General features: G+C 61.5%; 7 protein-coding genes across 7 annotated transcripts; 4 read left to right on the top strand and 3 right to left on the bottom strand.

Moving 5' to 3' along the window:
- Positions 1–378: 378 nt before the first annotated feature.
- Positions 379–3,786, top strand: F751_5872 (3-ketoacyl-CoA synthase 4; the record flags this gene model as incomplete). Its single annotated transcript, XM_011401694.1, has 10 exons — positions 379–627; positions 872–962; positions 1,179–1,268; positions 1,408–1,592; positions 1,887–2,214; positions 2,538–2,675; positions 2,832–2,916; positions 3,057–3,147; positions 3,328–3,477; positions 3,628–3,786. The coding sequence occupies 10 exons, from the start codon at positions 379–381 to the stop codon at positions 3,784–3,786; spliced, it is 1,566 nt and encodes a 521-aa protein (XP_011399996.1).
- Positions 3,787–3,994: 208 nt separating this feature from the next.
- On the bottom strand, positions 3,995–5,527 carry F751_5871 (hypothetical protein; the record flags this gene model as incomplete). The annotated part of the gene is made up of 5 exons (XM_011401693.1): positions 3,995–4,097; positions 4,291–4,390; positions 4,604–4,796; positions 5,005–5,192; positions 5,500–5,527. The coding sequence occupies 5 exons, from the start codon at positions 5,525–5,527 to the stop codon at positions 3,995–3,997; spliced, it is 612 nt and encodes a 203-aa protein (XP_011399995.1).
- Positions 5,528–5,910: 383 nt separating this feature from the next.
- Positions 5,911–9,896, top strand: F751_5870 (hypothetical protein; the record flags this gene model as incomplete). The annotated part of the gene is made up of 13 exons (XM_011401692.1): positions 5,911–6,005; positions 6,102–6,171; positions 6,309–6,416; positions 6,542–6,872; positions 7,065–7,174; positions 7,288–7,365; positions 7,520–7,600; positions 7,833–8,006; positions 8,157–8,217; positions 8,348–8,470; positions 8,645–8,964; positions 9,220–9,343; positions 9,583–9,896. The coding sequence occupies 13 exons, from the start codon at positions 5,911–5,913 to the stop codon at positions 9,894–9,896; spliced, it is 1,989 nt and encodes a 662-aa protein (XP_011399994.1).
- Positions 9,897–10,145: 249 nt separating this feature from the next.
- On the bottom strand, positions 10,146–10,888 carry F751_5869 (Thioredoxin M-type, chloroplastic; the record flags this gene model as incomplete). The annotated part of the gene is made up of 3 exons (XM_011401691.1): positions 10,146–10,222; positions 10,329–10,571; positions 10,705–10,888. The coding sequence occupies 3 exons, from the start codon at positions 10,886–10,888 to the stop codon at positions 10,146–10,148; spliced, it is 504 nt and encodes a 167-aa protein (XP_011399993.1).
- Positions 10,889–11,204: 316 nt separating this feature from the next.
- Positions 11,205–12,996, top strand: F751_5868 (Pyruvate dehydrogenase E1 component subunit alpha, mitochondrial; the record flags this gene model as incomplete). Its single annotated transcript, XM_011401690.1, has 4 exons — positions 11,205–11,330; positions 11,511–11,645; positions 11,847–12,038; positions 12,253–12,996. 4 exons carry the CDS (start codon positions 11,205–11,207, stop codon positions 12,994–12,996), a joined length of 1,197 nt encoding a protein of 398 aa, XP_011399992.1.
- A 419-nt stretch (positions 12,997–13,415) lies between these two features.
- Positions 13,416–20,153, bottom strand: F751_5867 (ATP-dependent zinc metalloprotease FTSH 1, chloroplastic; the record flags this gene model as incomplete). The annotated part of the gene is made up of 20 exons (XM_011401689.1): positions 13,416–13,637; positions 13,772–13,854; positions 14,084–14,283; positions 14,441–14,544; positions 14,743–14,829; positions 15,038–15,145; positions 15,377–15,505; positions 15,655–15,737; positions 15,970–16,099; positions 16,305–16,438; positions 16,629–16,734; positions 17,659–17,706; positions 17,865–17,925; positions 18,041–18,151; positions 18,394–18,521; positions 18,706–18,786; positions 18,948–19,045; positions 19,219–19,318; positions 19,580–19,940; positions 20,101–20,153. The coding sequence occupies 20 exons, from the start codon at positions 20,151–20,153 to the stop codon at positions 13,416–13,418; spliced, it is 2,427 nt and encodes an 808-aa protein (XP_011399991.1).
- Positions 20,154–20,897: 744 nt separating this feature from the next.
- On the top strand, positions 20,898–21,488 carry F751_5866 (50S ribosomal protein L29; the record flags this gene model as incomplete). Its single annotated transcript, XM_011401688.1, has 4 exons — positions 20,898–20,929; positions 21,055–21,142; positions 21,252–21,290; positions 21,405–21,488. The coding sequence occupies 4 exons, from the start codon at positions 20,898–20,900 to the stop codon at positions 21,486–21,488; spliced, it is 243 nt and encodes an 80-aa protein (XP_011399990.1).
- Between the last annotated feature and the right edge of the window lie 1,158 nt (positions 21,489–22,646).

The raw sequence follows: 22,646 nt of genomic DNA, 5'->3' as shown, positions 1-22,646 counted from the left end.
GTCCTCGACAGACGAGCAGAGGGGTTGGCTCCTGCGCAACCCGGAGGGATGTCCCTCCCACAAGGGCGTCAACGAGGTATGTACCTCTGGCCAAACCCCAGCTGCTGCATTGTCTCAAGAACCCGATAAAAATATCTTCATAGCCACGAATCATCCTCTGCAGAGTTACCCCCTAAGTGGGTCGGCGCTGCCGCGGCCCAAGCCATTAGCAAATCGCAGGTTGCAGCTGTAGTGGCCGCTGGTCTAATCTGTGGAAATTTCGCGGTAAGAGGTCGTGAATTGGCTGGTAGGTAAAGATATGCAATCTGAGCAAACTAATTGGAGTCCAGACCCCCGCTCAGCCAGTATTGCATGTGCCACACTCCCCCGCCACACACAATGTTGCAGGTCAAGGGGTATGCACTCTTCTTGCGGGGAGAGGCTGGGCCCATAGTTCGACCCTGGCTCCCTCAAGAATGCCACACCCCATGGCTGGCGGCTTTTGCAGCAGTTCTAGTGTTGGGAGGCCTCCTCCTGCTCGCACTGCGGCCTCGGAGCATCTACCTGCTGGATTTTGTGTGCTACCGTCCCCCCGACGAGCTCAAGGTCACTTATGACCGCTTCATGCAGGGCTCTGTCGACTCAGGGGTGAGTCGTTGTGAGGCGCGGTGACTCGTACGATGTGGGTGGGACTTGTGATGTGTTTGACCAGCAGGGGGTCAAATTAGGGCAAGTTCATGTGGGTTCAGGGTACGAGTCGGATCGATTCGTGCATTGACACCCGGCATACGCCTGGGTGGCGCAGCGCTTGGGGCACGAGGCCATGCTTCATAATCTCAAGCCTCCAGCCCCCTTGCTCCCACCCAGCCCGTCGCCCATCCCTGCTGTGCAGTTCTTCGACGTTGAGGCCCTGGACTTCCAACGCCGCATCCTGAACAAGTCTGCCCTGAGCCAGGAGACCTTCTTCCCCCCCGGCCTGCATGGTGAGACCGGCAGCGACTGCCCCCGGCATGCACTGGTCTGCAGAAGCGGGAGGTTACCTCTGTGGCTTTGCGCTTGTTTATTCCCCTAGGCGAATCGCAAGGGAGTGCGGCCAGGTGGAACCTGGGCGGCTGGCATGCGCAGCCATGCCTCACCAACACCCGGAATGTGAATTCCCGTCCATCGATCACTGCCCGCTCCGCACCTGTGCCCCGTAGCCAGCCCGCCGGAGGTTAGCATGGCCAGTGCCCGTGAGGAGGCCAGCCTGGTCATGTGCTCGTCCGTGGAGCAGCTGCTGAAGAAGACAGGTATGAGAATGCGCAGCTGACGTCATGCCGCAGGAGGTCCAGCCGCAGCAGGGCATACCTTCACTTCCCAATGAAGAATGCCAGCGGAAAAGCTTCCTTGGCATCCCCTTCAGTCCCCCCCTCTCCACACCCTCTCCAGGCATCACTGCCCGCCAGGTGGATGTGCTGGTGACCAACTGCTCTCTGTTCAACCCCACGCCCTCCCTGGCCGCCATGGTCATCAACAGCCTGGGCATGCGCAGCGACGTCGACTCCTACAACCTGGCGGGCATGGGGTGCTCGGCGGGGGTCCTGGCCGTCGGCCTGGCCAGCAAGCTGCTCAAAGTAGGCTCAGGGTTCTGGTGCGGGGAGGAAAGGGGGGAGTTGCATGCCCACCCTGATGGTTGACATCCTCGCAGCAGCGACGAACCATGGACTCAGACGGCCCAAGGCCTGCGTGGCGCCTCCATCGTTCACGGCAATTGCCTGCGCCGCGCCCCCCGGTCGCGAGCGCGCCCGCCCCGTCGGACGCCGGCAGTCCGCCTCTGCTCGTCGGGCGGCGCGCCATGCTTTCGCGTCCTGGTGACCGTCCATCCCCCCACCCCCCACCCCCTTCCCATCCCATACCCACCATCCCAGGAGCGGGGTCGCGGGGGCTACGCCCTGGTGGTGTCCACGGAGAACATCACCCAGAACTGGTACCGCGGCCGCGATCGCTCCATGCTCATCCCCAACACCATCTTCCGCCTGGGCGCCGCGGCCGTGCTGCTCACCAGCAGCGCCTCCGAGCGGCGGCGCTGCAAGTACAGGCTGGAGCGCCTGGTGCGCGTGCACCTGGGCGCCGACGACGCCGCCTACCGCTGCATTTTCCAGGCGCCCGACGCCGCGGGGAGCATGGGCGTGGCCCTGTCCAAGGACATCGTCAAGGTGGCCGCGCGCGCCATGACCGCCAACCTCACGCGCCTGGGTGAGGGGGTTGGGAGTGGGACCCGGCTGGGCCAGGGCCCGACCGGTGGGAGCCACGCGACGTGTCTTGGGGGAGGGGGTGCGCAGGGCACTGGGCGTGCTCAGACAAGGATCAGGGGCCAGGGCCCAGGCATGGCTGGGCCCTGGCGATTGGGGTTGGAAATGTGAGGGTGGCATGTGATCCTCCTCAGGTGAGCGGCTGCACGGCCAGGTACGGCAAGCATTCCCAACCCCCGCTGCGTCCTTGGCACGGCGTCACGGCACACCCAACTGTCTGCAGTCACCCTGCACCGCTTCGACCCTCCCGATGCCTCACCTGGACAGGGCCCCTGGTGCTGCCATGGAGCGAGAAGCTGATGTTTGCGTTCAACTGGGTGGCCAGGCAGGTCTGCCAGCCGGGCACCGTCGCGCCCTATGTCCCAGACTTCACGCGGGCCTTCGATCACTTCTGCCTCCACGCCGGTGAGACCCCGGGAGGGGCGCAGGCCTGGGTGAAAGGAAGGGCCGATGTGGTGTGATACACAGAGGCGTGGGCCTGCCCCGTCGCCCTGCCATCCTGGCACGCTGCTGCAAGGCTCATGCTGCCGCCCACTGCCGCTCGCTGACCCACCCATGCAGGCGGGAGGGGCGTCGTGGAGGGGCTGAGCGCGCAGCTGGGGCTCAGCCCGACGCAGATGGCACCCAGCGCCAACACCCTGTACTGGTGAGTGAGAATTCACAGGCCGGAGCTGGTGGCCTGGCCGGACTCTCCGCTTGAAGGGGGCCTGGAGCCGTGCTCTCGGGTGTCACCAGGGCTGCCACCATCAACCGCTGGCTGGTGCTCACGTGCTTCTGGCCCCGCAGGTATGGCAACACCTCCAGCAGCACCGTCTGGTACAGCTTTGGGTTCTGTGAGGCCGTCACCGGGGTCAAGCGCGGCGACGTCGTGTGGCAGGTATGTGTGTGGTGCACAGGAGAGTGGTTAACGATGTTTGCATGCTGGTAAAGGGTCATGCATAGGGTACCGAGGGTCTCCTTCCCTTATCTCCTTGGTAGGAATGCCTCACGTGTTGCCCCTATGGCCTAGGGTTGGTGTGCCACACCGTGTTCATCCAGGTCACTGCCATTCCCACAGATTGCTTTTGGCTCTGGGTTCAAGTGCAACTCCGCGGTGTGGCGTGCGCTGCGGAACATCAACGACAAGGACCACGCCGCGTGGCAGCACATCGTGGGCAGGGAGGGGGAGGCGATGGCCGTGCTGGCTGCCCTGGCCAGCGCGCCCAAGGTGTTGCAGGATTGTCTGGGCTCTGTTGGGCCTTGGTGCCCGCACCTGGGTCAACACGCATGACTGGTACACCGTCGCAGGCATGGCCACGTCGAGCAGCCATCATGCATCAAGCCTCAACCCCCCCAAACCTCCCTCCTGCCCGCGCAGGAAGACGGGCGGCAGGCAAACGGCAGCGTCGCGCCCAAGCAGGTGGAGGTGTCCTGCGCGGAGCCAGACGCGCCGACGCTGCAGCCCAGCAACGGGCACCGGATCGATGGCGTGGCCAAGCGCGTGACGCGGTCCAGCAACGGGCACGCCACCAACTGAGCGAGCCGCAGAGACTCTCGCCGGTTCCACCTTTGTGTTCCTGGGTGGTCGGGCGTCCCAGCCCCACCTCTTCTGCCCTCAGGCCTCTTGCTCCATTTTGCTGGCTGACTCGTCCCACACACGCACGGGTAATTTATTCGTGAAATGGCAAAAGGAAAGGAGTGCGGAGTGGCAAAAGGGCAAGGAGTGACTGTGAAAAATCAAAGCCTCAGGGCTGGGGGTGCAGGGCGTTGTAGAGGTAGACCAGGTGCATGGATGCGGCGATGGTGACGCAGTAGTGCAAGCCGTGGTGATCCGACAAGCCGGGCCACCTGGCGGGACATGAGTTGTATGCGAGGGGGAGGAAGCGTGGCAATGCATGATGGAGGTTGCAGCGCGAGGGCCAGGCCCATGTGGGGCCGGCTCGCCCTTCCCTGAGAGGCCACCAGGGGGGATCCCAACAGAGTGTCAGACCCCCTCCGAGGACACCCAGCAATCACTGCCAACCTCACCAACCCAACACACCTGGAGTGCCCTGAGTTTCTCAGGAAGAGCACCGCGCCGCAGATGTAGAGCAGGATCTGAGTGGTTAGGTTCAAGTTGATCACATCCCAGCAGTAGTACACTGGGTCACAGGGACAGGGGGTACGGGGACAGCTTGGCAGGCGAGGGTTACATGGTACGAGAGCAATTGCACTTCATACCCCAAGCAAGCTTGAGATCAAGGGAACATCACGCCCATGATACACTGCACACTTGATCCATCCGCCCCTCTTCAAAATACATTTGCCGGGTTGCAGCCCGCCTTGTGTGCCCTGCCAGAAGCCACCTCTCCCACCTAGGCCGGTGCCCAGGCCGATGAATCCGCTGGTGCGAGGGAAGGGGCGCGCCCACGCACAGGCAAAGAGCCCCGCCAAGATGAACCAGACGCCCAGCGGCATTTCGCTGATGCCATGCGCGCTGTGCGCCAGCATGGCGGACACAGGGGTCCCCACAATGGTGGCAACGATCCCGATGTGATCCGCCTTCTCCTGCATGGAGCATGGGGCTTGGGGTGGGGGACGAGAATGCTGGATGGAGCATCATGCAGCGACTTTGTCTCCGGCAAGGGACGCAGTGTCAGCATAGGAGCTGATGCGCATCCACCCAAGCAGCATGACCAGGGACCGGCCTGCATGCGTGATGCCGTCCAGTCTTGTCCTGCCCCTGTTTCTCAGAATGACCCAGACTCCTGCCTACCAGGGTTCGGCTCTCTGGGAAGACGTGGGTCAGGGCAGACATGCCGTGCGTGGTGGCTGCGCAGGCAGCGTACACGGTGACCGAGGGGGAGCCATGAAGGAAGCCTAGTGCGCAGAGGATGGCCAGGCCCACCGCAGGCACGCTGTGGCTCCAGAAGTTGACGCGCTCGTAAGGGTCCACAAACGCGCCTGGTGCAACGAGGGAGAATGAGAGTGGCCATTGACAGGGTGCGACACAGGGTGCTGCCTGCCTCGTGCCCAATAAGCATTGCAGGGTCCATGTTGGTATGGACCTTCACCCTGGCTACTGGGCCGCTTGCGATCTCGGTTCTGGGGCTGTGTGACATCGCCCGTCTTGTCGCGCCCTCTCACTCACAGTGCCACCAGGGCAATACCTCCCAGGATCCAGCGGGTGCTCCAGGGGGGCGAGAGGGGGCTCTGCCCTTGCTTGTGGGCTTGGAAGGTCCAGACACATACGAGCAGGTCCCGCCGTCACAAACTGCATGACCGTTGACTGGGCGCATGCTCGACATATTTCTAACTTTGATCTATGCTTGTATCATTACTAGCAGGATGAAAATGTGTCGGGTGCGTGTGTCGCCCCTTGTGAGCTGTGCACTCGACGCTGATCACTTGCGGTCCTAGGCGGGAAGCCGGACACGGACGAGTACAGATCACTTGTTTGACAGACCCGCCGGGGCCCAATCACGCTCAAGACTGACGAGGGCACGATACAGTACTCTTACTAAGCCATCTTCGACGCTCACCACCCAGCTGTGCCTTAGATTCCAGCAAGGGGGTGCAAGATACACAGGTAGGGGTTCAGGAAGCTGCCACCTCTCTCGCGAGATGCCCGGGAAGGCATGATCGTACTCATGCACCCAATAGGCGTAGCACTGTGGTGACAATGTATCGCCGGGATTTCGCCATTGTGGTGCTGTCCGCGAGTGCCCTGTACTTCTCCCTCCAGCGCGAGGGGTCCTTCCACTTCCAAAAAGCATGGTGCGCGATGGGTCCTCGGGAGGGGCCTGGTTCCCTCTTGAATACTGATCTGCATATCAGGTAGCCAACCTCAGCCCCCGGTCCCATCTTCACCAGGTACCACACCTTCGAGGACGCATCAGACCTGTTTGCTGCTGCTCCCTACCCCTCCCCCAAGCCTCTCGCGGTGAGGACTCGCAAAGGTGTCTGCCTTCTGCTGATGATGTCCGCCCAAGCAATCGCTTCGTAGAGCAACTCGCAGCTTGGATGCTCAGCATCTTGATGCTCCCCTCTCAATCGCTCCATACCGGGTTTTTGTTCAAGGTGGACCTCAATGGCGATGGCAAGCCTGAAGTGCTCGTGGCTGCTCCCAATGGCCAGGTCCAGCTGCTCGCCCCAGCACGGCCCGGGGATGGGTTTGCACGCGTTCGGGTGAGGGGCAGGCTGGGTGTGACCCTGGGGCGGACGGCTTGTGCCTAGCCCATTCCAGCATGGCACTCCGAGGGTACGCTCTTCCGCTGCTCCTCCCAACCATGTGTCACCTGCACCCCTCCCAGGTCCTCTCCGCGGCGGAGGTCGAGCCCGACAACAACATGCCGCTGCTGGCGCTTGCGACGGGGTACCTGACCCCCGAGCCCAAGGAGTTGGTGAGGGCCCCACGCAAGCAGGTGGTGGTCCTGCTGACCAGCAGCCTCACGCTGCACTGCCTGGACCACAACCTGCGCCCGCTGTGGAGCCAGCGGCTGGCGCCCAGCTTCCCGGCGCGCGCCACGCACGGCGAGGTGGCCCTGCACGTCTCCCACCACTCCGTGTCCAAGGGGGACCGGGGCCTGGTCGTGCTGGGGGCGGGCGTCACCCATGCCGCTGCTGCGGGGCGCAAGCTCCGAGGTAGGAGGGGTGGTGGGACCCTTTGCTGGATCAGTTGGGGCTGGTGCTGGGATCCGAGGGCCGCGGCAAGGGGCTGGGGGAGTCCAGCGGTGGTATTTGGGTGCAGGGCGGGTTGCAACTGACAGGGAGCGAGGTGATACCGCCCACTCGGTTCTTTGACGACTGTTGCCCCTTACGAAACAATCCATCTAGATGGCGCACTGGAGGAGGCATTGCTCGGGGAGGGGCTGGAACGCATCAATCGCGGGTTTGGAAAGGACGGCGCCGCATCTTCCGAGGATGGCAGCAAGGACGTTCTCCACGTACGTGGGTGTGTGGTGTCTGGATGCAAGCACTTCAGGCATGGATGCATTATGTGCTGAGTTCGGAATACACCCTCCTCAGCTGACACCTCTGTACTCTCCTCAACGCGCAGAATCTGAGTGCTGCGCCGCGCCAGTTCAACTACTTTGCTTTTGAGGGTGGCAAGGGCGAGCTCAGATGGAAGCATGAGGTCGGAATCGGGCGGCGGGCGACCGGGCAAGGGGATTGTTTCGGTGATGCCCTTATGATGCATGAGCCTGGATGTTGCAAGGTGAGCAAATGCGAGTGATGACCTTTTGTGCTGCCATTCATGCTGAGGACGCCTGTCCCCATGCTCACACCAGGCGTCGGACTTCAAGCGAGATCTGGGTGCCCTGCAGGACGGACTGTCCGACAGGTTCTCCTTCCATGTCACGGCAGAGCAGGTGGGCCGGGTGCTCCGTTCCAGCAGCAGACAGCTCTGTGGGCCCTGTTTTGGTTGCGCCCTGCCATCTTGCTACAATGGATTGGGCAGGTCACGTGTTATCCATTGGTCGTGCCATGTCGAAGTGCACGCCTTGCTCACCTCCTTGCCAGGCAGCGGCACGAGAGTATGGCGAGGAGTCGTGCCGCGCTTTCCGGACCTCTGTTCTGGAAGCCCTCCCACACAGCTGGCAGGGCAGCTGGGACACGGCGCTGCACCTGGCCCACTTCCAGAGGCAGAAGCGGGGGAAGGGGGAGCAGAAGGCTGACCTGGCGCGCCTCGCCCGCGAGGACGGCGGGGCCGGAAGCTTCCCGGCCCAGCGGACCGGCCTCAAGCTGGGTGGGTCGCCGCCCAACGCCCTGGCCGGGGTGAGTTGGGCGGGGTCAGGGGAGCTGGCGAGGGTCGCACAGGAGCCACTGTGCCAGCCGTCGTGTTTCGTGTCTTCGGTGTGGCGGGCCTCGCGATCCAAGCACCTGTGGAACACCGAGCGGTGCGCTCTCCCACGCCCCCCCCTGCAGCTCCTGCGTGGGAGGAAGGCTGGGGAGGAGGTGTCCCCCAATGTTCTCGTCGCCCACCTCAGTGAGTAGTACCGAGGACAAAGCGTGATGCCTCTGTCGGCCCTGACCACCAGGGCCCACAGTGTGCCGCTGCCATGCCCGGTGCCCTTCTAGGATCGCTGACGACGCATCCCCTGACTCCCCATCCCCAGGGGAGGGCATCGAGGTGGTCCACCTCTTCTCTGGCCGCGTGGTGTGCCGCCTGCACCTGCCCTCCCCCGGGCTGCACATCGACGTGAACGGCGACGGGGTGCCAGACCACATCGTGGCACGAGGTGGGGAGGTGTACTGTGTGGCAATAGATGTTTAGCGATGTTTTGTGGGGAGTTTTGGTAGGCATGCCCTTCAGCCAGCCCCTTGTGCGACGCTCCACCCGAGATCCCCTGACAAGGATCACACGCGACCCTACTCCACCCTGTGTTCACCTCCCCCACATCAACCATACCAAGGCGGCGATCCACTGGAGGATGTCGACGAAGACGAGTCCAGCGCCGGCCACACGCACCTGGGGCCCTGCAGCGCGGTGGCCCGCACCGGCATCCCGGCTCGCGCCCCGCTCTTCAACGCCACCATCTGCGACGCCGTGCCGCACGCCCGCCTCGCCCGCGCCTCTCAGGGGCGTGTGGAGGTGGCGCAGCCCATGGCCCTCCCCCTGCCCGGCCCCGACGGCGAGTACCCGGAGCCGATCCGGCAGCGCCACATGACAGTGTACCTGCACAGCCAGGGCGAGGTCACAGCCCTGGATGCGGAGGGGGACCTACTGTGGAAGGTGGGGAGGTGGGGGGGGCATTGTCGAGGGAGGGGACGAGAGACTGAGCAGGGCCTACGAGCGGACATTTGGTACTGACCCAGAGCAGTCTGTGCCCTTCATTGCTGGTGTTGGGCAGGGCTGACGAGCTTTGAGTCGTCAGGCCGCAGAGTAGTGACTGGCACACCTTGCATGCACTGCCATGCAATCCTTTGCTCATGCGTAGGCAGACATACCTATGCGTCACTCACCCCACCCACCCACTCCCTTCCACAGGAGACGGTGGATGCGACGTGGACGGGCATTGGCCCCTTTGACCCCGAGGAGGACGAAGGAGAAGTGCCCACGCTGCGACCCCTGCCCCTGCACACGCATGGACTCCCCACCGCCATCCTTGCAGGTTGGGGGGGGTGTTGCACGTGCATTGTTTTTGGTGTAAAAGGGGTATACGTGGTCAGGGTGCCGGGCGGTTAAGTCACATGTGAGACAGCCCTGCCGCTGCCTCAGCGCTCCAATTCTCCTGTCCTTCTATCTATGCCAACACCTGTGTCAATGCACCGCCGACAGTGACACCGCCAGTTACAGTTTCTCCTGTTCAACATTCTCAGTTTCCCATCCTCGCCCCCTCAAAAATGACAGCCGGCACACTTCATGGCTATGTGCTGGACATGGATGGTCGGGTGCTCGACAGCATGGTCCTGCCATCGGTGCCGGCGCAGCCCCTGCTCGTGGCCGACTGGAACTTCGATGGGCTGAATGACATCATGCTGCTGGGCCACCACGGCGTCTTCGGCTGGGCCCAGGTGCGGAGGCCAGGCGCACTGTCCTTTGCGACGCTGGTGGCGGCCCTCATCGTCATCATGGTGGGCGTGTTTGTCTCCCAGGCGCGCGAGGAGGGGCCCAGCACCAAGGCCCATCGTCCCCGAGGGCGCAGCACCGACCAGGCGGCATGATCTTGGGGGATGCAATCAACCGATGGCCAGAAGATGAGTGGCCCCTGCCAAAATAGACATTGCTGGCCCCAACCCTTGCCATCTGCACTGTCATCGTTCCCCAGTACCTCCCCCTTGTCCTTAGAGTACGCCTTACAACGTGTACATGAAAGTCTGTCTCATTTCGGACACAAAGATCCTTTGACCTGCGCTTAGAGTGGCACGGTAGCTGGCCGACCAATTGCGGCAGGGTGTTCTACCCCCTCAAGCTTATTCGAGGTACTTGTCGATGGCTTGCTTGAGCGTCGCCTTGGGCACGGCTCCAATCACGGCATCCAGCTTGGTGCCTGTGGCGGGATGGAAGAGGGTGGAGAAGAGTCAGCTCTGAGTGCCAAAGACCAACCCGACCGGAGCCCATGCCCAAGCTGCTGCACCCCCACCCAGGGTCCTCACCATCCTTGAAGATCATGACGGTGGGGATGCTGCGGATGCCATAGTCGGTGGCCACGGTGGGGCTCTCATCCGTGTTCAGCTTAAGTGTCCTTAACCTGTCCCCGTACTCCTCCGCCAGCTCGTCCACCAGGGGGGCGATCATGCGGCAGGGTCCGCACCATGGGGCCCAGAAGTCTACCAGCACGGGAACGGGCGACTTCAGCACCAGCTCCTCCCACGTCTCGTCATTTACCACCCCTGCACCTGGTCGAAGGGGCAAAACGGTGTGTGCATACGTCGTGGGTGGCCCGGGCCCACCCGGGCCCCCTAGCACAGGGCATGGCCATGCGCATCGGGGAGTGGGAAAAGGACACGGAATCCTTGAGGATGCGCCCACCTTGCGCAGCCACGGCCTCGCTGGCGAACACGCGAAGGCTGGGCCTGGGGCGAGAGGCATGCACGGCTTGACGGAAAGCGGCGGAGTGGTGGATCCGGGCGGAGGTCTTGAGCCAGGAGCAGGACCTGGCGTGGGGTGCCTGCAAGGACCCGGTGGTCGACATGGTTGCAGTGGCCAGGGACATCGCGTCGCAGATGTCGGTTCAGAGGGCGGTGCTCCAGTTTCTGGCTGGGGAGTGGAGTCAAGGCAGGGAACCCGAACCCCGATATCATGGAGGGGACGTGCGGGGCAGATCATGTGCAGCTTTTGGCGGGAGCCATCCCGTGTGATGCAGGCGCAAACCCCACTGCATGCAAGCCCAAACCCAGAGCCACACTCGGAGGTCTTGGAGTACTTGTACACATCTGTGCCATACATTCCTCAGGCCTTGAGTTGCATTCGTGCGTGGTTGCAGAGCGATACGCGCTGGTGCAGACCCTGCCCTATTTACAGTCCCCGGGATGCTGGGAGCCCTCTCAAAGGCCAGCTCCAGCGCTGTGCGCGCTCGGCTGAGCTCAGGGGCACCTCGCGATATCCTAGGACGGGCTTTCGCTGCCAAAGTCGATGGCGATACCCTGAGCGTGGAGGTGGGTCACCGGCCGCGCCCTGGCTGCTCGTGGGTGGCGTTTGTGGCCTGCACTCCCCTTGAAGGCCTGTAAGGCCCAAATTATCAACGGAAGAATGGCCTGGTCACGCTCCGCATGCCTATCGCCAGCATACTCGCGTCACCCCAGGCTTGAGAACCCTTGTGTGTCCATGTGCCGCAGGTGAACCCCTTTACTGCCCACAAGGTGGAGCCCCCCAGCACCACCGTCACCGCCACCAAGGATGAGCTCATCAAGTACTTCCGCGAGATGTACCTCATCCGGCGCATGGAGATCAGCGCCGACATGCTGTACAAGGTGCCTGGCCTAGGGGGGTCACAGGCTGCTGCGCGGTCTCTGCATTGGGTTTAGGCATTGAAACCGTTCCGGGCTGTTTAACGTGGTGGATGAGTGCATTTCACACGCCGTTGCAAGGACACGGGCTTCCCCACCTCTGCCTTCGCGCACTCTGCAGCTCCATTCCCCACCCCCACCACCCATGGCTCCCCTCGTTCACAGGCCAAGCAGATTCGCGGGTTTTGCCACCTGTACGACGGCCAGGAGGCCATCTCGGTGGGCATGGAGGCAGCGCTGACCTACAAGGACTCCATCATCACCAGCTACCGCGACCACGCCACCCACGTCGGCCGCGGGGGCACGGTCGCCGAGGTGATTGCCGAGCTGATGGGCCGGCGCACGGGCGCCTCCATGGTGAGAGGCGGAGGAGGGTAGCGGGGAGATGTGTGGACGGCTGGGTGCAGGGCTGGCGGGGAGGTTGGGCTGCAGGGGTCGCAGGAGGGTGCGGCGGCTCTGTGTCGGCCTCGTGCACATGGCTCCGGGCCCCACACCTCTCGATGCACATTGCTGTCGCCCTTTCAGACCCCAACCACACCCAGCCCCTGTCCACCCCCCTCCACCCAACCAGGGCAAGGGCGGGTCCATGCACATGTACAAGCGCGAGCACAACTTCTACGGCGGGCAGGGGATCGTGGGCGCGCAGGTCCCCCTGGGCGCGGGCCTGGCGCTGGGTCACCAGTACCTGGACGACGGGTCGGTGGGCGTGGCCATCTACGGCGACGGCGCAGCCAACCAGGGCCAGATCTTCGAGGCCTTCAACATGGCCAGCCTGTGGAACTTGCCCGCGATCTTCGTCTGCGAGAACAACCACTACGGCATGGGCACGGCGGAGTGGCGCAGCGCCAAGTCCCCCGCCTATTTCTCCCGCGGCGACTACATGCCGGGCCTGAAGGTGGATGGCATGGACGTGCTGGCCGTGCGCGCCGCCGTGGCCTTTGCCAAGCAGCACGCGCTGGCAGAGGGGCCCATCGTGCTGGAGATGGATACGTACCGCTACCATGGGCACTCCATGTCGGACCCCGGCAGCACCTACCGCACGCGTGACGAGGTGAGCAACATCCGCCAGCACCGCGACCCCATCGAGCACGTGCGCAAGCTGCTGCTGGACGCCGGGCTGGCGGAGGTGGCCGAGCTGAAGGCGCTGGAGAAGGAGGCCAAGAAGGAGGTGGACGCGGCCATCGAGGCGGCCAAGGCCGCCGATTTCCCGGGCCAGGACGTGCTGGCGGCCCACATCTACAAGGAGGGACTGGGCATGCAGCTGCGAGGCGTGGACCGCATGTCCTGGCTCACTGCGCCCAAGCAGGAGGACTGAGCGCTCGGCGTGGCGTGCGTGGCGCCACCAGCGGTGTGGTGTAGAGGAAGTGGGGGGGCCTGGGCCTGGAGGGGGGCGCTCTCGGGCCGGCCCCCAGATGATATTCCATCGCCCGGCGAACTGTGCCGAGCCAAGTGTGCAGCGATCGGTTGTGCGGGAGCACGCCCCCTGTGTCACCACCACATGACAACAGCCCCGCCATTGACCCCTGATGTTGCCTTGCTGCGGGCTGTACAGCACAACGAATCCAGAGGGGGGAGGGACCAGGCACGTGCATGGAAAGGGGTAAGATGCGCACACGCCTGCTCACCAGATGCCGCCTCAGGGCCTGGCAGGTGCTCAAAGACTTGAGCACAGGGCCGTGTCTCGACGGAAGATGTGTTGACCAGGGGTGGCCACGATAACCCAGATCCACCCCCCTACATCCCTTCGCGGAGGAGCAGCCGGCCCATGTTGCTGCGCACGGCGTACGGGTTGCCGGGCGCCCACCACTCGGGCACGTACCGCTCCTTGCCCTTGCCCTTGCCGCTGCCGTTAGTGCCCTCCGCGCCGTTGGCGGGCGCGGCGCCGTTGCCCGTGTCTGCGCCGATCTCCACGCCGTTACGGGTGACGCCCACCTTCACCAGCCGCCCCTCGTGCGTCTTGGGGTTGGGAGGGCGAGGATGAGGAAGTAAGGGAGGGTGTGTGTTGGGTCGGGGGGGAGATACACACGCCCCTTGCAAGACACAGTAACCAGCCTGAGACCCGGCCCCAGCCAGCACCAACTCAAGCCAACCTTTGGCTTGCCCGGGTAGCCCACGCTCCCATCCTCCTCCCAGTAGAAGCCCGACAGGGTGGACCGAGGGTACCGCTCCAGCGCTGCGGGTGTACAGGGACATGGAGTTTCTGGCTGAGTGGGGGCAGACACCGGTGTCCGAGCATGCCGACACGATGAAGGACTTGAGCAAGGGGTCGCTGAGGGAGCCGGTCCGCATCGAACGGCGGCCCAGCCTCTGCACGCGGTACACACCCACACTGACCCCCGGGCACGCTGCCCTTCACGCCCAATCCCCCACAACCATCCTCGGCCCCCCGCTGAATCACTCACGGAATTTGTCCAGGATGTCGCTGATCTCCGTCCCGGTCAGCGTCTCGCGCACGGTCAGATTCTGGACCAGGGCCTCGAAGGCCGCGTAGTTCTTGACGATGCCATAGTAGGCCTTGGCCTCGGCTGCGGCCAGGATGTCCTTCACGTCCTGATAGGCCACCAGGGACAGCTCCGTGGAGATGTTGGACACCGGCTCCGACCTGGACAGGGTGGAAAGGGGGGCATGGGATGAGCTTTGATGACTCAGAGCCCCTTCCCTCAGCGGCACGTCGTCTGGACCCAGCATGGCGACCCCTGCACACAAAATCACCATTCCCGCACTGCACCCAGCACCTTCCCCCCTCTCCCCCGCCCTACTTCTCGCGCATCAGGAAGTTCTCATCGTCGTCCTGCAGAGCCACTGGGCCCATGCGGGCGCCAAAGCCGGAGTGGTAGACCATCTCACGCGCGATGTAGTTGGCCTGCAGGGGGGGATGGGATGCATGGGGAGGCATGGCTGATGGGAATCAGGACATGCCAGCTCACACAGTGAACGGCGGTGTTCTGCAGTGCAAACAGACCATGATGACGCCGTCAGCCAGCCAAAAAGGCAGGGTCCACAAAAGCAGTGTTAAAAACTGGTAAAGCCCACGAATCCGCGACACACGCAAGTCGCATACCAGGGTCAGGTCTTCGCCAGCAGACGAGGTGTAGTTGGCCTCCCCCAGGACCAGCATCTCCGCACACCGACCCGCCAGTGCCACCACCTGAGGTGGAAGGGGGGGGGGGGGCATTGAGGATGACGGGGTGCGAGCCGGTGCTGATTCGATGCCGAGCAGGAGTCCGCACCCCCCAGCCTGGCCGAGAGAATGCCGCGGACTTGGAGTCCACGAGATGCAGGCGTTCACTTCAGTGTGGCCAACAGCCCTCAAGCACGTCAGGGACAACCCAGCGCACACGCACCCAAGACCCTACCATTTTAGATTCCAGATATCCCCTCTCGATGATCCTGGTCTCCAGTTGCTCCTCCAGGGGAAGGAAGTAGGTGGAGCCCGTCGCTGTGCCATTGGGGCACACCGATACCTGTGCAGGGCGAGAAAGGATTCGCATTGTGTTGTCAGAGCAGGCTGCGTATCAGCCCGGGCTGCACACTTGGACATCCATGGGACTCCTTGACATGATAGGAGGGTGAGGTGCAGCTGATTAGTGGTGCCTGGCCCAAGCACCCCTCTCCAAGGCATGGCAGCTTCTCACGCACAGATGCCACCCAACTCCTCCGATTCAAACAAGCTAGAGGTCTCCCTCAACACATACCCGCTGCACTTCATCAAAGTCGGGAGTGATGTAGCCCACGAGGGCGCGAGCGGCCTCGTAAACGGCGATGCTGGATCGCACAGACTGAGGGATCTCCGTGAGATCGTACTCCACTCCACTGTCCCCCAACTGTGGGAAGGGGATGTGGTGCGGGGATGTGACCAAGGTCAGGAACATGTGCGTTGGCATTCCATGATGCTGCGCCATGGACCCAGTACCAGGTCCTTGCTCCTTGTGAAAGATGCACTGATTCAGGGTATAGGCCACTTCAGACACACCTCTTCAAGCGTGATCCTCTCCAAGGCCTCGAAGACCTCGGCATCTGAGATTTCCAGGCGCCCCTGCCGCGCAGCCACGATTGCTGCAGGAGAGGCACAGTTGGCATGTGAGCGGAGGCAGCACACACATGCGCATGCAGATCAAGTCTAGGGCCGCATGCAGGCTCAACCCTCGGATCAGTGCTGGCTCACAGGCAAGACAGCGGAAACTACGGCGCCCAGACAATTCCTTCTCAAAACCGCGCAAGAGCAAAGGTGGGTCTGGCATTAATCCCATACCCACCCTGAACACCCTCACCACCTCCCCCATCCCACCAGCATTGTTCATCAAGTTCATGATCTGGGCTCCTGAGAAGCCGGCGGTGGCGCGTGAGATCTTGTGGTAGTCCAGGTTCTGGGCCACGCGCTTGCCGCGAGCATGCACCTTGAGCACCTGGATGCGTCCCTGCGCGTATGCTCAGGTGTTGGATGGTGGGTTGAGTTCAATGCTGCCCACACAGGGACCAAAAAGCCGGGAAGGTTTGCTGCTGTACCACCGAGTCCTTGGCTTTGCCGGCGCACCAGCTTTAGCCAGAACAGGGTCCTTGCAATTCTGCCTCACTCAATTCCTCGATTCAGCCTCCCCGCCCTCCATTCGCCCGTTTTCTCACCTCCAGATTGGGATAGGGCAGTGTGATGATGCGATCAAACCGCCCTGGTCTGGTCAGGGCAGAGTCCAGAGATTGCGGCCTGTTGGACGCAGCAAAGACCACCACGCCCGTGTTGTCATCAAATCCATCCAGCTCTGCGTTGGAGGGAGATTCAGGGAGCGTTGCACATTGGTATTGCCCAGAGCCGGGGGAAAGTGCGCATCGAAAGGTCAATAGGGGCACAAGTCTGTCTTAAGACCAAATTCTGAAGCAAAACATTCCCTGCAAAGCACATACGTGCTGATGTCCGTCTATTCACACAGCCCCTGCCACTTCCACCCGCACCTGACAGCAGCTGGTTGATGGTGTGCACTGCCTCCTCGTTCCCGGCCGTGGCGGAACGGGCCTTGCCCACGCCATCAAACTCATCGATGAAGAGGATGCAGGGGGCCTATGCGGGGACCAGGGTATAAGTCTGGGCGTGACATGTGGGCCCAGGGCGTGTGCGATTCCATCTTCCTGATACGAGCAGCAACCTCCTCAGAGCATTTGCCGGACAGCGGAAACATTCCCTCGAAGATTGCAGCATGGCACCCAATGGCCGCCGCTCCCAGCATCATTGGATGACACCCAGCTCGGAGGATGACCACTACCCTCCCCCTCCCTCTTTCACCATCTCAATGACCACCATCTCACCGCTGCTCGAGCCTGTTGGAACATGTCCCTCACCCTCGACGCACCGATTCCAGCATACATCTCCATGAACTCTATCATTGGGAATGGGAATAAGGAAGCTCGTGCAGGCTGCAGGAGACACATCGGCCCTCCATGGTCTCATTTCACCTTTCTCACCTGTTCCTGACACGGAGAAGAATGGGACCTGCGCCTCACCGGCAACTGACTTTGCCAGCAACGTCTTTCCCGTGCCTGAGAAGGGGAGTGGGATGGACCAGGTCTTTGTGTTGGAGCAAAAAGTAGCAGGACCAACCCTATGTGTCCACTCGAAAATCCATGGCTGCTAAAGTGGGCCTGGCAATCCCCTCGATCGATATCACACCCAGCGTCACACAAAACACACCTGGGGGTCCAACGAGCAGAACACCAGCAGGAGAACGCGCTCCCATTTTGAGAAAGCGGGCAGGGTTCTTTAGGAACTCTACCACCTCCCGGATTTCCTCCTTGATCTACAAAAGCATAGGATGAGAGAGCCATGCTGAGTATTTGCCTCCCACCAGATTGAATGAATCTGCAAACCCGAGTGCCCAGTGGGCTTGCAATCGATGGCTGACACTCCGTGTCATGGAATGCGAGCACTGCCTCCTGAATGCACCTTGTTTGCCCCAGCCTATCCTCTACTGCCTCCATCTCATCTCACCGAGTCAATTCCAGCGATATCGGTAAAGTCGTACTGCGCCTTGCCAGGCTGTAGGACGGGGGGAGTGGAGTGATCAGGTTGAAATCAAGGACCTCACGCTGCACTATCTTCCCTTCTTTGGAGGATGTTTGACGATGCATGCACAGATCCCCTTCCGCACCCCAATCACTGGGGTCAACTCCCTACACATATATTTCCACCAGTACCTGGATGCTTTGCATCTTGATGCCTCCAAAGATGTCGTCCCTCTTCTTCTTCCGCCCCATCCTGGCAATGGGGGTGACCATGAAAAGATTGATAGCTTGCTCACCACCATCACCCAGCAGATTTCCACAAGTCCAAGGCCATGTCTTCTGTCACACAGCAGCACAGCAGCCCTCACCTGAAGGTGAATTGGACCAGCCACAGGGCGAAGGTGATGGGGAAGAAGAGGCGAGCAATGGAATGGAGGATGGGGTAAAAGGGGTTGGGCTTCTCGTAGTCGATGTACACTCTGTGGGTTGGGGAGGTGGGCTGAGGGAGTGGCAGGTGCTGGAATCTCAGAGACACTGTTGCCCCTGAGCAGCAGAGCATTACTGCTGCAAGCTTAGCTGTCCTGCTTGGGAACAGTGGAAACAACCCACCAGAGTGTTAGCCATGCAAGAATTTTCACGCAGGCCAATTCTCCTCTGTGTCCAACACTGACACAAAGTCACAGAGCCCTCTGCCCTCCCCCATGTAATCTACGCATCGTACCCATGTTCGAGCATGTGCTCAAAGAGGTCAGGGTCAAAGGGCAGGACCACCTTCTCAGTCCGAGCCCCTCCAGGAGCGTGCTCATTGAGGGTGACATACAGCGATCGCCGGTCGTCCGAGTACGTTGCCTGCAGGGAGCACAGGGTTGTGGGCGACAGTCTGGGAGCTGACCACTGCGAATGCATCCACAAACTTTATCCACAAGGATGCAGAGGGACAAGACCAGCTGTATGTCTTCATCTTCTGAACTTGTGCACTGGAGGGATCCCTGGAAAGCTTCTCCCACCCTCGCTCTGCGCATTTGCAACTCACCTTTTCAACCGCCCTCTCTCTGACCAGCGTCCAGAACTGGGTGTACGTGAGGTCGGCCAGCTTGTCCGTCCTCCAGGCCGTCTGGAGTGGGGGACAGGGAGGTGAATGAGCGACAGATTTGGTTGACGCAGCCCTTGTCGACTGGCAGGGCAAGGAGTGAAACCCTCATCATGAGCACGTGCGCCCAATGGCGTGCCCCTGAGCACACACAAACACCTCTCAAGTCCCGGAATCACACTGACCATCGGAGACTCCGGGAGCTTCTTGTTCTGGGGGTTCCGGAAGGGGACGGGGGCCAGGCTGCGCTTGGGGAAGCTGACGGGCTTGTCCGCCGCATGAACTGCAAGGAAGGGAAGGGGTTCAGGGAGGGTTTGCAAGTGGATGCGAAGGAGGGCATAAAGCAGGGGTCGCGAGCGCAGCCAGAAGCCTAGCTGCAAACACGTTGGCGTTTTTCCGGCCGAGCACCCCGCATCCTGTGCACCGAGCATCCCACAACACCCCCACGGGACGCACGGTTGCCCTTTCTGTAGTGCTTCTGGTTGCGGCGGTTGGCAGTCTCCCGGATGGCCTCGTCGGTGGCCAGCGTCAGCTCATCGAAAGTCCTCCAGCGCACCTGAAACAGGGGTGAGCAGGAGAGGGAGAGTGTGGGGATCCATCAGGTATGCAGACTTCCAAGATGCTAATCGTGTTTGGGGAAGGAGCATGACGCTCCCCTCCTCCGATTGTCCTTTTGTACAAAGTACACGGGCCACATGGTCTCACAAAAAAGCGACGCCAGGGCCTGTTGGCACGGCACCAAATCAGGGTGCTGCCCTGCCTCCCCCGCCCCAGCACACACCCACGCGTGCCAGCAACAACGCTCTCTCACACTCACCCTGTCCTTGCTGATCCTGCCCTCCCTCCTGTAGGCGCGGCTTTTCTTCTTTGGGGGGATCCTCAGGTTGGGGTGCAGATCGTCCTTGTACGAACCGGGGGGGACATCGTCCAGCCCCAGCACCGCAAACGACTCCTCCTCTGTGGGCATCGGATCCGACTTGACGGCCGACGCCGACGCACCCCTTGACGTCTTGGCGCCCTTCCCAGAAGCCTTCGTCTTGGAACTCGCGCCTCCCTTCCCTGACTTGCTGGATCTCCCGGCCCGGCCTTCGTCTCCAGCCATGCTCAGCAGCATGCCGGTGTCCTGCCAGCGCCGTGGCTCCGCCTCGCTGGAGCTCAGAGTGACACGCGACCCCGGCCTGGAGTAAGAGTGAGGATTGCTCGAGTTGATGCCCAGGAGGAGCAGGGGTGTCGCAGCTGTGGAGTGACACTCGAGGATCCCGTCGACACCGCATCAGTATCCTCTCGAGTAGCTAGGCTGTCCCTTCCCCCCGCCCCCTCATGGGATGCAGGCTGTACCTGTAGGGGGTCCCGTCCTCTCCAGCCTGGGCGACGGGCGGTCTTAGCACCATGGCAAGCATGGCACCCATGCCCAGGACTGCGCCTGAAGCTGTCTGCTTCAGCCAATAGGAGCTGGTGGGGGGATCGGGCCGCATGGCACTCACGACTGGGTCCTGGACGGATGAGAGCGGTCTGGAGGTGTAAGGCCCCCTGACGAGGCGGAAGGGCCTGGCGAGTCGGCGTCCTGGAGGGATGGAAGCCAGTCGCATTCCCCCGGGCCTTACGCCCATGCTCGAAATGCTTGCAGAGAACATCGCCCACTAGCTTCTGGACAGTAGAGCCACGCGGACGTCCCGGTGATCTTCACAGCACCAGCAACTCGGCTCAGCAGCCTGCATGCCCTATCCCGCTTATCGATGTCATCGCCAAGAGACTTGAAAAGGGTTACAAAGTCATGCATGCGGTCATGGTGGGGTGTTCAGCATCTCGTGCAGGTGGTACCCGGAGGTGCAGTACCCGTGGCGTCAGGATAAGGAGGACGGGCACTCGGGGAAACCGCTTCCCCCGATTGCAAGGGCAGACCAGCATCCTCAGGGCACCACGAAGAATATTTTGTGGGGTAACTACTTCAGACTTGACATCGGAGCCTGCTGCATACCAGGAAACAAGTGGGCAGCAGTCAGTAGGCCGGGGCTCTACTTCGAGGACGAGTGATGTTTGCAGTCGCTTCCGCCACCTCTTTGACAGCAAGACCTCTGCAGCGACCATTTGTACCGTGCAAGTCACCCCAGCATGCCCGGCAAGCTCCTGTGTGCATGGCGAAGCCTGTCAAGGCTTCGGAGCTGAGGTGTGACGGTGGAGGTGGAGGGTGTGTGGTGACATCATGTAAAGGGGTCCAGCCTCAGGGCGTGGCAGTTCTGGATTCTTCTCGCTGCTTTGGAAGCCCTCAAATTAACTCTCAACGGTACACAGGAACCTCTCCATCGCTGAGATTGACGCACAAGTGGACCAGCTCAAACGTGACCTCTTTGCCCTGCGCATCAAGTTTGCCAAGCAGGAGGTGAGTGAGATTGTGCTCGGAAATGGGCAGCAATTCACTATGTTTATGTTCACCAGTTTGCTTGCTCTAATGTACATGTGCGACAAAAGCTGCGACCCCTTTGCCGCAGGACTGGAAACCTTCATCTGTGAAGGAGATCAAGCACAAGGTGAGGTGGCAAACTGGCTGCACTCATCAATTGACTTGGCAATCCTATGCTGATGAGAGAGGACTTGCGTGCAAGCTGGCTGCTTATCAGCTACCCTTCATTACATTCTTATAGGTTGCCCAGTTATTGACCGTGCGGAGGGAGAATGAGGCCAAGGAGGGCATGCTTAAGAGGGAGTCGCGGAAGGCTGCCAAGTGAGCTGTGTGTGCATAGAGTTGTGTTTGTGGGATATCTGAGGACGCCAGCGCTGGTGGTGTCTCCTGGGCGACCTCTAATCGCCACTTCCTCCAACATGCCATCGCAGGAAGAAGCTGCTGGATGCTGGTTTTGGTCGGGCATGACCACTCCACTGTTTAAATACTCCTGTAGTAACTTGTAATGAAGCACAAGATTGTCAGATTACAAGAACAGTGGTTGTGCCACAGTGCTCCAACACGCAGGATTGGGTTTCTGACCCTCCCAGTCTGCGACGATTAGGTCGGAGCATGTCTCCTGCCATGCATGGCTGCTGTGGAGTCTGGTGAAGCCCAGGAGCATATCCCTGCCAGCATTAGGATGCAGAAGGATCACAGTGTGCTCCTCTCCTCGATATATGCCAATGAGCATGGTACTAATCCCCAACTGACAAAAGTCTATACACCGACTGCCGGTGGAGTTATGGAAGAAAATCCTTGTGCAGCAGCCTTCACAAAGCCTGCCACTTTTGCATGGTCTTTTGCCAGTCCATCAGGACCACACACGCCGCTGGAGACGTCCACGCCACACGGGTTGGCAGTCATGATGGCATCTGGGAGGAGGGTGATAGAGCGGGCAGCTGTGTGCATGTGACTTGCGGCTCAGCTTGATAGGGCCCACCCTGCCCGACCACCTTGGATCGCTGGGGTGCACCACACTCACAGGATAATACTTGAACTCCACGCTTACCCTTGACTGTTTCTGCCGTGAGGCCCCCGGCCAGCAGCCACCGAGCCGAGGCTAGTCGTGGGGGAGGGAGCGTCCTCCAGTCAAGGACGATGCTGGGCCCTTTCCGTTTTGCAGAGTCCACAAGAAAAAGATCAATGGGCCTGGTGATTGAGCATATACGTCGGGAGAAGGTGTGTTGGCACCTGCCCTTGCGACTCTAAACATGCACCATCAGTCGCAGGTGCAAAGGGCAGGTGCAACCCACAAGAACAAGAATAGATCGGTATGGACTGTGAGAGTCTGGGACCCTTGCACCGCGCTAAGCAGGTATTGCTGTACCTGGGGAGGGGGTCTGGTATCTCGGTCTGGAGCTTCCCATCAGCGTCCACTGTCACTACAAACACCACCTGCGGATGGGGACAGTGCATGAGGGTGTTGCAGAGGGCTGGACCG

The sequence above is a fragment of the Auxenochlorella protothecoides genome (genome assembly GCF_000733215.1).
Source record: "Auxenochlorella protothecoides strain 0710 unplaced genomic scaffold scaffold72, whole genome shotgun sequence".
Classification (NCBI taxonomy): Eukaryota; Viridiplantae; Chlorophyta; class Trebouxiophyceae; order Chlorellales; family Chlorellaceae; genus Auxenochlorella; species Auxenochlorella protothecoides.
This window is presented reverse-complemented; position numbering and strand designations above follow the sequence as displayed.